Source organism: Nanorana parkeri, unplaced genomic scaffold (genome assembly GCF_000935625.1).
Source record: "Nanorana parkeri isolate BGI_ZX_2015 unplaced genomic scaffold, ASM93562v1 scaffold180, whole genome shotgun sequence".
In the NCBI taxonomy this organism is placed as follows: Eukaryota; Metazoa; Chordata; class Amphibia; order Anura; family Dicroglossidae; genus Nanorana; species Nanorana parkeri.
In genome coordinates this window covers 109505-123406 of record NW_017306448.1, presented here as the reverse complement: position 1 = coordinate 123406, position 13902 = coordinate 109505, and the positions used below count along the sequence as shown (strand labels likewise).

The 13902-nt window shown below is 41.6% G+C and overlaps 1 protein-coding gene across 1 annotated transcript in view; it reads right to left on the bottom strand.

The window, feature by feature from the left end:
* Positions 1 to 8923: 8923 nt before the first annotated feature.
* Positions 8924 to 13902, bottom strand: part of SH3BP2 (SH3 domain binding protein 2) — a 42852-nt gene continuing 37873 nt past the window's right edge. Inside the window, exons 10-13 of the mRNA XM_018554957.1 lie at positions 12690 to 12745; positions 10776 to 10854; positions 10436 to 10495; positions 8924 to 9140 (exon numbers count right to left, since the gene is read on the bottom strand). Coding sequence (XP_018410459.1) covers positions 9000 to 9140; positions 10436 to 10495; positions 10776 to 10854; positions 12690 to 12745 — 336 coding nt within the window. The 3' untranslated portion in view covers positions 8924 to 8999. The remainder of the gene's footprint in view (positions 9141 to 10435; positions 10496 to 10775; positions 10855 to 12689; positions 12746 to 13902) is intronic.

The window sequence follows — 13902 nt, the reverse complement described above, 5'->3', positions numbered from 1 at the left end:
CTTATTTTTTGGAATCACAAAAAAATAATAGGAAATAAAAAACAGTCATCCTTCTGTTTAGAAGTTGGGGAAATATAACCGGTTAAAGGTCCTCGAGGATAATAATAGTTAAATACTAATATGAGAATATGACAAAATAATTGTCCTATTCTACATACTGCAAACACAGAATATGATTGGTTGTTGTTGGGAAACACACACTGAGAAAATTGAGCCCTCTGTCATTTTGACTAAAGTGTGTCTATGGTCAAAAACTAAAAATAAATCTGTATTTCTATATTGAATTTACATAAGTTCGGTCCCACTCCTAATAGCCATATCATATGGAAGTTTGTAAACTTACTTATTGAAGATGCTCATAGGATGTACTTCCTCAATGCAGTGATGCAATTTCACTCAGCCCTGTGAATATGCATGTCCGGGTGTCTCAACTATCACAAAATCTGACTTCTGAACTACAACTCAAACTCTGAACTTCCCACAATGTAACATTATCATTGCTTGCTGGAAGCAATGCATGATGGGATATGTCGTTTTGAGAAATTTAGATTGCATCACATCCAGCAGTAGGCAAAGTGACACAAAGCACACTGGGGATCCAGGAAGTTGATGAAAGTGATGGGCAGACAGAAGGCGGCACTCACTACATAAAAGGGATTTTGTCAAGTAAGCTTTGATTGCATTATCAAAAACAACTTTAGTATGTATTACTATTACAATGCTGATGTCATAACAGGATAGTGTATGGTGAGAGTTTACAACTCTTTAATAAAGCGTTATGTCATTTGTACCACTTAGAAATGTCTACATTTCACACAATTTGGATGAAATATTTGTCCACCAGGTGGCACTGTTGAGTTTCATTTAATTCACTCTACAAATTTACATATCAGCCAAACAACTACTTTGCAGAAGGGGTAGACTTAAAGGAGAACTATGAGGTGAGTGATTTTCACGCAGCCTCATAATCTAAGCCGACCTGTGACAATGAAACTGTCACAGGTCGGCTCAGTAGATCGGCAAGTGAGCTAACACATACCGAAGCTCGCTCACTTCTCGATCCTGTGCCGGCAGAGAGCCGTGACAGGGGAGGGACTTGTTTCCCCCCTCCCTTGTCCGATCCTCCAGCGCTGACTGGCGGAACAGACGGGGGGGGGGCGGGTTCAGCTGGCTCTGCCTCTAGATAGGCAGAGCAAGCTGTCACTCACGCAGCTGGGTGGATCCAGACATAATTGTCTGGATCCGTTCCGACTGTGGCGTCTCAGTATACCACGATCTGTGGCCCCTTTCATACGTGCGGGGTTTGTTCTGATCAGTAGGAGATCCATTCACAGATCCAGGGAGGTAATATTAGGTCTCCAATCTCTGATCCGTCCTGCTCAGGTCCACCAGAATCAATGGAACTCTGTTCAGTTTTTCCCTCCATGGAGGTAATATTAGGTCTCAGATCTTTGATCCGTCCCGCTCAGGTCCTCCAGAATGAAACTCTGTACAGTTTTTCCCTCCAGGGAGGTAATATTAGGTCTCCAATCTCTGATCCGTCCTGCTCAGGTCCTCCAGAATGAAACTCTGTTCAGTTTTTCCTTCCAGGGAGGTAATATTAGGTCTCCAATCTCTGAACCGTCCTGCTCAGGTGTGCCAGAATGAATGGAACTCTGTTCAGTTTTTCTTTTGCGGACCAATACGGACTTAAAGGTAATCGGACGCAAGTCCATTTACATCCAACTAGCCATGGACTAACAATGAGCTTCCAATCAGGTCCGCCTGGAAAACTGACAGGCAGACCTGATCAGAACACTGTGTGAAAGAGGCCTTACTTGTTAATCAGTTTCCTCATGTTTTTGTTACTGTGTAAAGAAGATATATATAGGATTACTTTCCCTTTGATGAGTCTTACCCAAAGAAATAATAGCATTTTAGCTTGAAAAGCTTGTTGACGACTCTGCTGCTTCTTCACTGTCCTTTCCACAGACTCAGGGGAGCGGGAGGTGTTCAAGCTATGCTGGCCTTGCTGTGAAGGTGGAGGACCTAGCTGTTCTGTGTGGTAGGGGTATCTGGAACACAACACTGGACTTGTACAAATGCTGAACTACTGGCAAAGATCTTTTCACACCGAGTATTTCCACTCCTGCCTGAGAAATTGGATTGTCTGCAGGGGCTGTTAGTGTTTGTCCTGTTGTCCATTGCTTAAAGTGACACTAAACTAAGGAGAAATCCTTAAAGGCACAGCTGCTGTGATGTGCGGGGTCCCTGGTGTGTCCGTGTGCCTTTAAGGAGATTGGGCTGCCACCTGGCGAACCTGCATCCAATTTATCCTTTGCTACATATGCTCCAAGATGGAGACTCTCATAGGTTATAGTTAGGACCGCATTATACAGAGGGGCCTTGACGAGGAAGTGCGGCTTCCACATATTCTGCAGAAGACGTGTATCTAAAACCTCTATTTTTAACCTTAGCGGTTAGACGGGTTTTTTTTGCAGCCTGGCTGGTGAGTGTGATGGGAAACTTTTTTCTGTTGTGTTGTAATGTAGTCACTGCTCCAAGCTCGCTCCCATGATGGACTACATAATGATGGATAAATGTCACCAGCACACAACCAGTATTGCAGTCCAAAGAGTTAGTTTATTGGAACGTCATGTCACCAAAACTAGCGCTTTCGGGGCCACACAGGCTCAGCAATGACGGGGACCCTGTGTGGCCCCGACAGCGCCACCCGCAGGTCACTACAAGCATTCAACTTTGGGTTTTTCCAGTAAGGAGTGCGACACGGTATCTTTTTGTTTGTCTCATGATCGACTACAATCTCACTACAAATTAGAAAACTAAACATGAGATTGTAGTCTATCATAGGAGTGATCTTGGTGCGGTGACTACTTTACAACACACACAGGGGCCATGGGGAACCAAAGTATCCCCACTCCAGAAGGAAGGACAGTGTAAGCACCAATTCAGAGATGATTTGAAGATCTACAGCCAAGTGATGCACAAATAAGGTCCAGTATTGTTAATAGTTAAGGTACTTGAATAGTTAAGGTTCCTGCGTTTGGTGCCACTTTAAGCCCTGATGCAGAGCATAGCTTCTTATCGCCATTTGTGAAGTCAGTGGAGGTTTATTTTTGACTCCTCAGACAATTACCTGGCTCTCTTTTTTTAGGCTTCTTTCATGTGGATTTCTCATTCTGGGCGTCCCATCTCTGTAGAGGCCCCCCCGTGTTGTGAAAAGTGGCTGTACCCCCCAACAATCAGGCCCAAATATTGCTCCTGATCGACTAGAGAAAGTTCAAGGTCCAGTACCTCATCTCCACTCACCTTTGGAACACAAGACTGACTCTACAGAATTGCAAAGCCTTTGCCAGATAAAACTGTTTCCTGAATATTTCAACTGTGTACCTTGCTTGGAGTTCAGCTTTTATCTCCACATATATTATAAATGCTTTGCATGGAGTTATAAAAGCACACAGTGCCAACATCAGCTTGATGAATAAAAACCAAAAGGAAAAATATGTATAAAAAAAGTAATTTAATTTAAAAGTGGAACAACACTTCCACTGCAGACAAAATCACATTTGCAGACAGCGGCAGGCATGATATACAGCAATATTACACATTATGACATGAGTTTTCTCATCCATATCACTGCTCCTGTAGAGGATGGAAGACAACAATGTCATTGGAAAGATACACACAGGTCATTGAGACTGATCACAGTAATATTCGTACGGAAGGCAACACCAGCTGTTTGCTTTTTTTATGTACAGCCTTGAATGAGGGGATCATTTTAAACCTTGATATATACATTTTGTACAAAGCAGAAGTATCAATAAATAACAATGGATGTACAGCGCAGACTTTTGACCTTTCTTAGATTAAATGCACAACTAACAGACTGGAAACACAACCATTGGGGACCTTATTCATAGAATGAATGTGCCAGCCCCAATGTCCTAGGTGGTTTTCTCCCTTAAGCTGGCCATACACTTTTAATGATTTGTTTCAACGTTCGTTCGAAATCATTCACCAGAACTATCGATCCCACCATCTTTGAGTCAACTAATCTCATTTGTAAGCCCTTAAATTTCATCCCGACCTGCTTCTTGAATGGAATCCTAGACATATTAAACAGGTTTCTTTTGTGCCTATACCATTACCTATGCCCATTACAATATGTATGATTTGTTCCACATGAAAGTCACATTCATAGTTTGAATATTGATAAGAAATGAGAAAAAAATGTCCATCCTGCTCCTTTGTTTTGATTTTCTTCGTCACTAGACCATCAATAACCGTGAGAACATTGAACGAATGTTCAGAAAAAGTAGAATTTCCAAGAAGACATTCTGCTTGTCCACTTTGGGCCAAAATCAGTTTATTCTGATGATGAGTTAATTATGGGATGCTGTAATACTAGCAGAGTGCAGTCACAGATAAGACCCAACACAATGGGCATGTATGCCACAGTGCAGACCAGTCATATAATCTGTATGAGAGTTCATGCAATGGCTTACAAGTTTCCTATAAAAGTGGGTGGGGAGGTCTGTCCATACTGATTCTGATCACCACCATCCCTCTACCTTCAGATGAGGTTTTTATACACTTATCTTTTTTGGCACACAAACCTTTTTAACAATAAGCACTTTTGTAGCTCACAAGTGCTCATTATTCTACATTAGCACTACGTTTGTGCCGTTGTCAAAATGCCACTATAGGTGGGGATACTTGCAAGCGTGTGTAGAAAAAGTGTAAAACTGATGTAGTGAGGTGAGCTGAGCTTTCTCTCACACAGGGCTGAACGAGAAAAGACGCTTACTGTTTAGCGTAGATGTGGGAATCTCCCCTGCTGTCAGCCAGCGCCCACAGCTGTCAGAATGCCCAAAGCAGACTGTAGCTGACTGTCAGCAGTCACTGTTTGGCCCACAATTTTTGTCCCAGTTGATTGACAAATTGTTTTTTTTTCTTCTGAGTAGTGCCAACTGGGCCCCCCACAGCTTGAGTTTCGGGGCTCGGCAGATATCTGAGCAGCATTAGTGTGAAGCAGGGCAGCTGTAGAGCATGTAACAGGTGTGTCAGCGAATGGATGAAGATTTAAAGGAGAAGTTCAGAGGGTGTAATACATACCCTCCCCACAGCTTAGAGCCGGCATGGGACACTGCAGCTGTCACACGCTGGCTTTAATAGCGAGAGTTGACCGATCACATGACCTCTGATCGTTCAACTCTTGGTGTATTCTCCCTGCACAGAGCAGTAACTGTCTATCAGTGCTCCCTGCAAGAATTCCCCCACCCCTTCCTGTTTCTCTGGCTCTTATTGGCGGGAAAGACAAGGGAGGCATGGCTGACGCTGGTTCTAAAGAGGCAGAGCCAGCTGTCACTTAGACAGCCGGGGTGGATAAGGGACAAAATTGCCATCATGGTTCTGCACTGTCAGCATATAGCAGGCAGTGGACTGCTATCTACTGGCTTTGGGTCACAGGAGTACATTGGTAAATATAGTTCTGTAACTCAAAAGTAATGAAAAAAAAAGTTTGGCTTTAGTTCTCCTTTAATTACTGCAGTAAACGTTCACACAGACTGTATGTAAGGTTAATGTACAAGTCAATAATGCTGTGTTGACTACGCAGGTATATCTGTGATGGCAGTGACACATACAACTTTATTGAGTGAAAGTTTCAGAAGAGAACAGTTTGTTGATTAAACCAGATAATGAACATTTGGGCTCTAAAGGAAAAACGTATAATACTTCCATTAGGAAAGTAATACTTCCTAATGGAAAGGTTCAAACCTTCATTAGGAAAGTGCTTGTGTTTTATAAAGGGTGCCTTATCCTATAGTTGTATAGTCTGATGGTAAGGTCAGACTCGATTAATATTTAAAGTGAACCTGTCAGGTCATATAAGATTCCAAATTAACAATACTACCAAAGTGAAGGCACAATATGGTGCCTGAAAGTACCTTTCTCAGTCCTCAGTACATTCCAGTTAACATCTGAAACTATTTGGTGGTGGTGGTGGCGGTGGAGTAGCATGAGATCTAATGGAGATGTCACACTGTGACCTATAATTATTCATGTAACAAGCTACCAAAATCAGTGCATGTGCTTTATAGGGAAGAATCTTTGGCTTCTCTGCAGAACAGCTGGGTAATTCCTCTGTGAAAGAAGGGTGAACATTCTTAACTTACAGAATTGATTAAATGAAGTACCTCCCAAAAGGCAAAATTGGAGCATATTAAAGTATTTTCAAAGTATTTTAAAGTTCTCTACAACAGACGACCAGCATAGGTAGTTGTATCCAACATGTAACTTTCTATAAATGACCTGTAACATATCTTATAAATTGAAACATCTTTTCCTAATCAATCCCCCAGTCATGTGGATTGTTGTAGTGTATGAGATACCTTGTTGTACAAAAAAAACAATGTTCTCCTTCAAACATTTGAAGACATTTTTGCAGACGCTTCATTGTGTGAGATTACCAATCAGCAACTTAAAGCAAAATAAATAAATCACGTCATTGCAGGAACAAAACAATTCCCTAAACACTGTAATATTGCCCCACAGGATTTTCAAAAACGAATAGGCAAATATGTATCCTCTGAAACCACATAGACAGGTACCAGCCTTTGGCTTCGGGCTTGTTCACACCGAAATCGGTGCGTTCCAGAATGGTAGCTGCTGGAACGCACCGCGATCGCTAACGAAACTTCCCCCCGTGTTCTGGGGCGGGAGGGGGCATGGTGGTGCATTGAATTCAATGGCACTGATTCCACGCGCCCCGTCCGCAGTGCGATCGGACGCGTGGCAAAACTTTTCCACTGCAAACGCAAAAAATAGGGGAAGATCACGGTGCGTTCCATCAGCTACCGCTCTGGAATGCACCACTTTCGATGTGAACAAGCCCTTCTAGTTTGCCCCATGGTAGGCAATTATATTGGTGGGGTATTGTTCTGTGTAAGGCTAGCCATACACATTTAGATTTCTCTCATTCAGCCTCTTTGGCTAAACAGTAATCCTGTTGAACCCGTGTTACACATTCTCTTTACACACCGTGTTTTTTGTTACTTATGTTAACCATTTTTTAGGTTGAACTCAATGGAATTGTGTCTTTTTTTCAACCTGACCAACTATGTAACTATGTCATTTTTCACACAAGATTAACACATTTTTCTAATTGGATTCATCCTGAATAAAAGTTGTGTGAATCTTGTTTTTCTTTTTTAAATTATAAACAGACCCCAATGTATTAAGCCACCAATTGTTGCACCCATTACAACAGTTACTGTTATTTTTACATATCTTTAGCATACTGACAAGGATTCCTGTGCTAGAAATATGTTGGGTCGCTTGAAATTACTAGTATGCTTGTAAAAGAAAATGCACTAATGCTGGCCACACACAAGCTACATTGCTGCCAATTTCATCCAGCTTTCAACAATGGATAAAGACTGCCTACATTTATTTTTGCGATCAAACTCTAAATAAAAGTGGTTGAAATTGCCTAAAAATTGTTGTGCGTGGCCAGTATAAGTGGCTAAAACATTTCTTTTACTGTGAAATCTGTGAATGTTTGCTTTGGCCGAATAATGCCAAAAATCGATGTTCTTAAGATGTTTTTTCCCCCAGTTTACATGTAGCGTGTTGTGATAATAAATTGTGGCCACCAGATGGAGCTGAGGAACATGGGATTTCCTATGCTCCTCAGTTCCATCCAGTGGTTATAATGTAATATTACAACACACTACATTTAAACTGGGAACAAAACCATCTTACAAACATTGGTTTTTGGCATTATTCATCCAAAACGAAAGTTCACAGGTATTCACATGGTAATGGGCCCTGCAAATTGTTTATATATAGACTTCTTAGTGTATGTACTCCCAAAATCTATTTTTGTTTAATATTTTGTGGCATACCTCACCGTATCGTTTTCTTAGGAATTTTTTTTTAAGCTGTTGCAAAGGTTCTCGCCTGGAGATCCTGCCAGTAACAGCACTACAGAGACTACATACGGTGAGGCAAAATGGCGCACATACTGGAAAATAGATTTTGTCTTTACAAACACTTTCCAAAGGCAGTATATAGTACATGTAGATCAGAAGTAACAGAACATCTTTTGGTGGCAAACATAAAATCATACAGAAAAGGCTGAAGGTGTGCAGTAGTCAGAAAAGTGGGCAGATGTGCCTTATATCATCCTGGGCCAAAGCTATGCCGAGTTTTAGATGTAGCCACGTGAGGCTATCCTTACATATCACATGCCCTTCTACAGCTGTGGGTGACAATAAAGTAGTGTATGTGTTGCAAAGATGACATTGGTTGGCTGTGTTGGAAATATTCTTCTGATGCTTCAGTGTTCAATGTAGAGATAATCACAGCAGGGAGGGTCACAGTCCACACATGGTTATAGGATTCAAGATACCCATCACTTAAGTAGAAACCTATCACCAGCAATTGCTAATGACTGAGTCAGTCCACAAAATGAGTCCCTGCATCTGCTGTGGGTAGGTGTCAAATGCTTTCTGAATCAATATGTTCCTTGCCTTGGAACAAAGGTCCCCGAATCTTCAAACATTAAGCAAACAGTAGATTAGACTTTCATCCACTATACAGTACAGGCCATGGCCTTGTGCAGAGATAATCTCTAAAATGAATTGAAGTTCAGGCATGTTCCTGCCCAGCTTGTAGCACGATAAAGAGCTTCCTTCTTGTTGATGTTTTTCCACATCCTTCCTTCTTTTCTTTGCATTCTTCTGGTCTTTATTTTGTATTTTCATTGCTAAGGAAATGTGCAAATGACCAAGATTTTTTTTCCACTCAATCTTTGTTGCTCTTAATTTGTCATCAGATGTTGTGGGCTAAGATCTTGTGTCTTTTTTTGGAGATGGGTAAAGGACACCGTCACTGTGACATGGTTTTTCCACTCGTATAATCTTGGCAAATCCCAACACGCAGTTTGAAGACTATAGTCTGAATAACGATTCCATTATCTTTAACGGCCGTTTTTTTCACCTGGGGCCATTCATACACCCATAGGCGTGTTTTAGAACTAGAGTATTGTGGCCAGGTAATGGGCTCCTATAATAGTGTTCTACCAAAGCTGAGATATCTGTAAACAGTATTTGGCCCTCAAGGTAAACTTTGGTGTCCTACAAAAACAACAGAGGTCAATTAGAAGGAGATTTTACGATTGCAATTATAGCAACAACACTGCAATGACAGCTATGTAAATCAAACAAATACTTAAAATGTGTGTCTGGGAAAAATACAAAAACCCATATTCAGTACTTCTCTGAAACTGATCCACATTTTCCCATGTTTTATCCTTTAAAAAATGCTGCGAGTACAGAAAGATTCCTGTTGATCTGCCAGAAATCCAGTATGCTTACTTCCCGTGTGGGCTCACAACACTGCCTTTGCTACACTAAACACCCGACCGACAGGTCTGGAATGAAATGGAAATTTTGCATTTGCCATAAAGGCTACTGTGTCACACGGGTGAAGAGTTTGGAGTAGGCAGAAGAGAACAATCTAGGACAACATAGCTGAACTGGAAAGCGAGCTGAATTGAAGAATCTTTTCAAATCAGCTATTTGGTCCTAGATTGTTCACTTCTCCTGCCTTCTCCAAACTCTTCACCCTTTTGTGAATAACCCTGTAAGAGTTTTAATTGACTGTTGTCTGTTCATATCAGCTGATTATGCTCAGTTAGCTGCATGTTAAATGTACCAATATTAACGGAACCAACACAGGTCCAGCTCTGAGGCCCCAGTTAATTTGACGAAGGAACTGCGGTGCCAGTGTACAAATACATTTAGCACTTTGGGAGTTTCATTGCATATTTAGATAACCTCTGCTTTTTTCTCTCTCTGGGCTATTTTGTAGTCTGGGAGTGAAGCAAATATATTTTATAGGAAGCTCATATTTCCATAAAACTTTGCCTAAATCCAAACCTAGGCATTATAAAAAAAAATACCTATTATTAACTGAACTGTCATGCCTACGTGAAGGTTGATATTTCCCCCCCCCCCCAAAAAAAATGTTTTATACTGAACACAACTGTTCTTCTTATTGGTTTTGTGCCCATTTTTGGGAGTTATGTACCTAAATCATCAATCTCAGGAGACCACATGCTGGTGGCATAGTGGGAAGGTGTTACCAATGACATCTTCCCATCAGGTTATGGAAGTGCAAAGCACAGTGACAGTGTACATGCTACTATAACCCACAGCCATCGATCATATCACAGTTTATCGAAGTTCAGGGTGTGAAAGAAGATTTCAATTGTCCAATAGGCTAAAGGGTTTGTTCTACATGAATCATAAAATAACTAACAATTTGTAAGAAAAATAGAAAAGGAATATATAGAATCTTCTTTTCATTGGAAATTATTTTTAACCCTCATTTTTAAAAATCAAGTATGTATGTGTCAGGTTGTACAAACCTTTTCAAATATTCGGTAGTTTCTCGTCTTCCCATCTTCTTTATCCCATACCACAATGACCTATAAAAGAAGAGAAGATTTCCATCACTTATAAAATTAGATCTGAGGACAAGTTCCATTGGGGATCCATAAGGGACAGAACACATTGAGCAAATATTCCAATCTGTTAACTCAGAATCTATGCAACCTCATAGTCATACTGTGAACTGACCCCAACGTTTTAACAAATTAGTTTTTTTTGGCCATCTGGAAACAGGAAATTGCTGTGAAAATATACACTGTATAAAACCGAAAGCTAAAGAGCAAGATGTAAGAATTCTGTATGCAGAACTAGTAATACCTTTCCGGCCTTTGCAGAGTTTCTGATGCAGAAGAGTCCATTCAGGGGGTTTCCTGTGATAGCCATAGCTTTGAACATCCTGGAAAAACAATGCATTCATTTATCTTCAGCTTAACGGGGGACAAGAGTGTGATCTCTTCTGCCTGCTGTGAAGAAATTTACAGAGCAGCTGCAGGAGTGAACTTTGACTGATTAAACTTTCTAAACTCCATATCCTCCCATAACTGAGGTTGCAGCATAGTCATATTAACAAACATATTCATATTAACGTGTATTGAGCTAAGGCGGAAGCCAGCTCCACCCAAGAAAATATGTCAGTTTTGGATGGTTGCTGGCAAGTGTAATCACTAAGTGCCTTATCATAATACTCAATGTAATTCCCACATCTGCCTAACAACTGTGGTCTTTACAAAGCCAAATAATTGTGTCATATGAATTCTGCACATTGAAGAATAAAATGAACACTAAGATTAAAATCTGAAGCCACATTGGCTAACGAGTCCTTAATGGTTTCCTTATAAATTGGACCACAGCTGCAAATATTCTGAAGCTTAGAATGGACTACGGATGGACCGAGCTTTGCTTATAGTGAGACTGCCTGAGGCAATTGCCTCAGGCAGCATCTCATTGGGTCATGTGGGGGGAGGTAGCAACATGTGACACTCTGCCTGGCATCCCACCCAGCTCACTGACCTCAGGAGCTGAGCAGGACACACTGGCTGGCGTCCCACCCAGCTCTTGGCAACCAATGAAGTCAGTGAGCTGGGCGGGAAGCTGGTCCGAGCCAGAGGTACTAGAATCAACCCTCCCAACCGCCCACCCCCATAACATGCACCACCACAACAGCAGCCCCCGGAACATTCTCCACCATCACCAGGATGGGCATACACAACGTGAGCACTGCCTAAGCAATGTGGCTGACCGTCACTTAAAATGATTGGGCAACAGGCTACAATAGGAGAATGTATGTCACAGTGTATGAACTACCGAGACTTATTGGGGTTGATTTACTAAAGGCAAGTAGGCTGTTTGATCTGCAAGAGAATTTGCACTTTGCAGGGTGAAGCTCTGCTGACTTTCATCAGCCAATCACGTGCAAGCCTGTTTTTTTTATTTTCGTTGCATGTGATTGGTTGTTCTTTGCGAAGTGGAATTTCAGTACAGCTTTGCTCATCACCGGACAAGCCTGGCAGGTAGCAGACGTACAAATCTGAGGTGTGTGATTATCTTTAGAAATTTGATTGGGTTTGCTTTACTTTTCTGTTTCCGTTTACAGCCAGTGCCATTAAAATAAAAGAGTTTTGCATTATAGTATTCTAAGAACTGCCCATGTCCAGTTTTTCAAAAAAGTAGCAGCGGTGTTACTAGAACTTTCAAGGAATGCTTTTTGATAATAATATCTGTATTTATTCTATGTAGCTGTCGGGTATACAGAATATAGTCCCAGTACAATCTTAAAGAACAACTCCAGAAAAAAAAGTATTAACCCTTGCAGTGGGCCTCCCCCCGCACTGCAAGGGTTAACTGCTTGTTTTCATCTAGGTAGTAAAATAAAAAAAGTTGTACTCATGCGGCCGGCTTGTTAGACTGATCCTTCCAGCGTCTCTCCCCCTCCGCTGCAGCAGTCTAAGGTCCCTGAGCCATCACGTTCTATACACATGTATAGGACAGTAGGACGCTGAGGGACATACTGTAGCTTAAGCTGGAGGGAGCACTGTGACAGCTAGCTAGCTTCAAGGTTTGGGTGAGTATAACTTTTTTTATCTTGGTCCCTAGACGAAAGCAAGCAGTTCACCCTTGCAGTGCTGGGGTAGCCCCACTGCACAGGTTAATGCATTTTTTTCTCCTTCTTTTAAATGTTGCCCAAAAAGTCTATTTATCTTATCAGTTCAGAAAAAACAAAACACAAATTACCTCTCGACATCAAAGGATTCACATGTATCCACAAAGACCGAAGGAGGCAGCGATACCTTAAAAAGAAATGTAGCCTGATCAGTACTGATACCTTTATTTACTATATGTATCACTTGATTGCTGAACTGATATTAAATAAAGAAATATGCATTAGCAATGTTGCCTGTTAAGTTGTAAAATATTATCAATTGTGACATTCTGTCTCCCGAACTAGACAGAAAGGCTACATGCACACAGGGCTTTTCTATGCGTTCTGTGCATCGTACATGGAACGACTACCTGCGACTTGGGATATATGCTTGTTATATATTTGTCTGTAGATGCAATCTGTCTGCATCCAGTGGCAAGCATCGTTCCATGTACAATCACAAACAGACAACCACAGACAGATGCGGCCACTGTCAACCTGTCATTCACTGGAATGGGCACAGCGGCCGCATCTCTATAGACCCACCTAGGATTCCTACCACTAGAATCCACAGGAATCCCCAGCCGCACATAATAGCCTCATGTGTATAAGGCAGGGGTAGCAAACCTCCGGCCCTCCATGAGGCATTGCAAGATTCTCACAGCCGCAGACATGACTCCCGAAGAGAGATGCATCATGGGATTTGTAGTTTCACCACAGCTGGAGGGCCGGAGGTTTGCTACCCCTGGTATAAGGCTTTATAGGTCACCACACAGGCTGGCTCTACAGTGCAAATTATATTCCTCTCTATAGACCACCCAGTTGATGCTGTGCATTGTGGGAGCAGCAATCTTGTAGCTGCATACAGCATGTGACATGCTCTGGAACAGGTGAGAAGTTTACCTGGCTGAATACCAGGTAAAAATAACTCTGTATATTTACACTGGTCGAGCATCCAGTGGACACTACAAGTCGAAACGTTACACAGGTGTGGCCCACTATTGTCACTATCAGGAAACCCACCCTGAGAAATGCCATGCAGCCATCGCTGGGTCAGGTGCATGTGGACAGGAAGTGCATGCAAAGCAGCTGCATATGATCAGCAGCCATGAGATACAACAAAGGATAAAGAAAGGACACAGATTTAACAAATGGCAGTTGTTTATGATACACAGTGCTTTACCCCAGTTGGAGTTTACAGATACTTTAATGGTAAACTAGCTGATTTCATGCTCCTGTGCTGTCACATCACTTCATACAATCCTCTGAAAATCTATGACTGAAGGTAGAGATATGACACACATT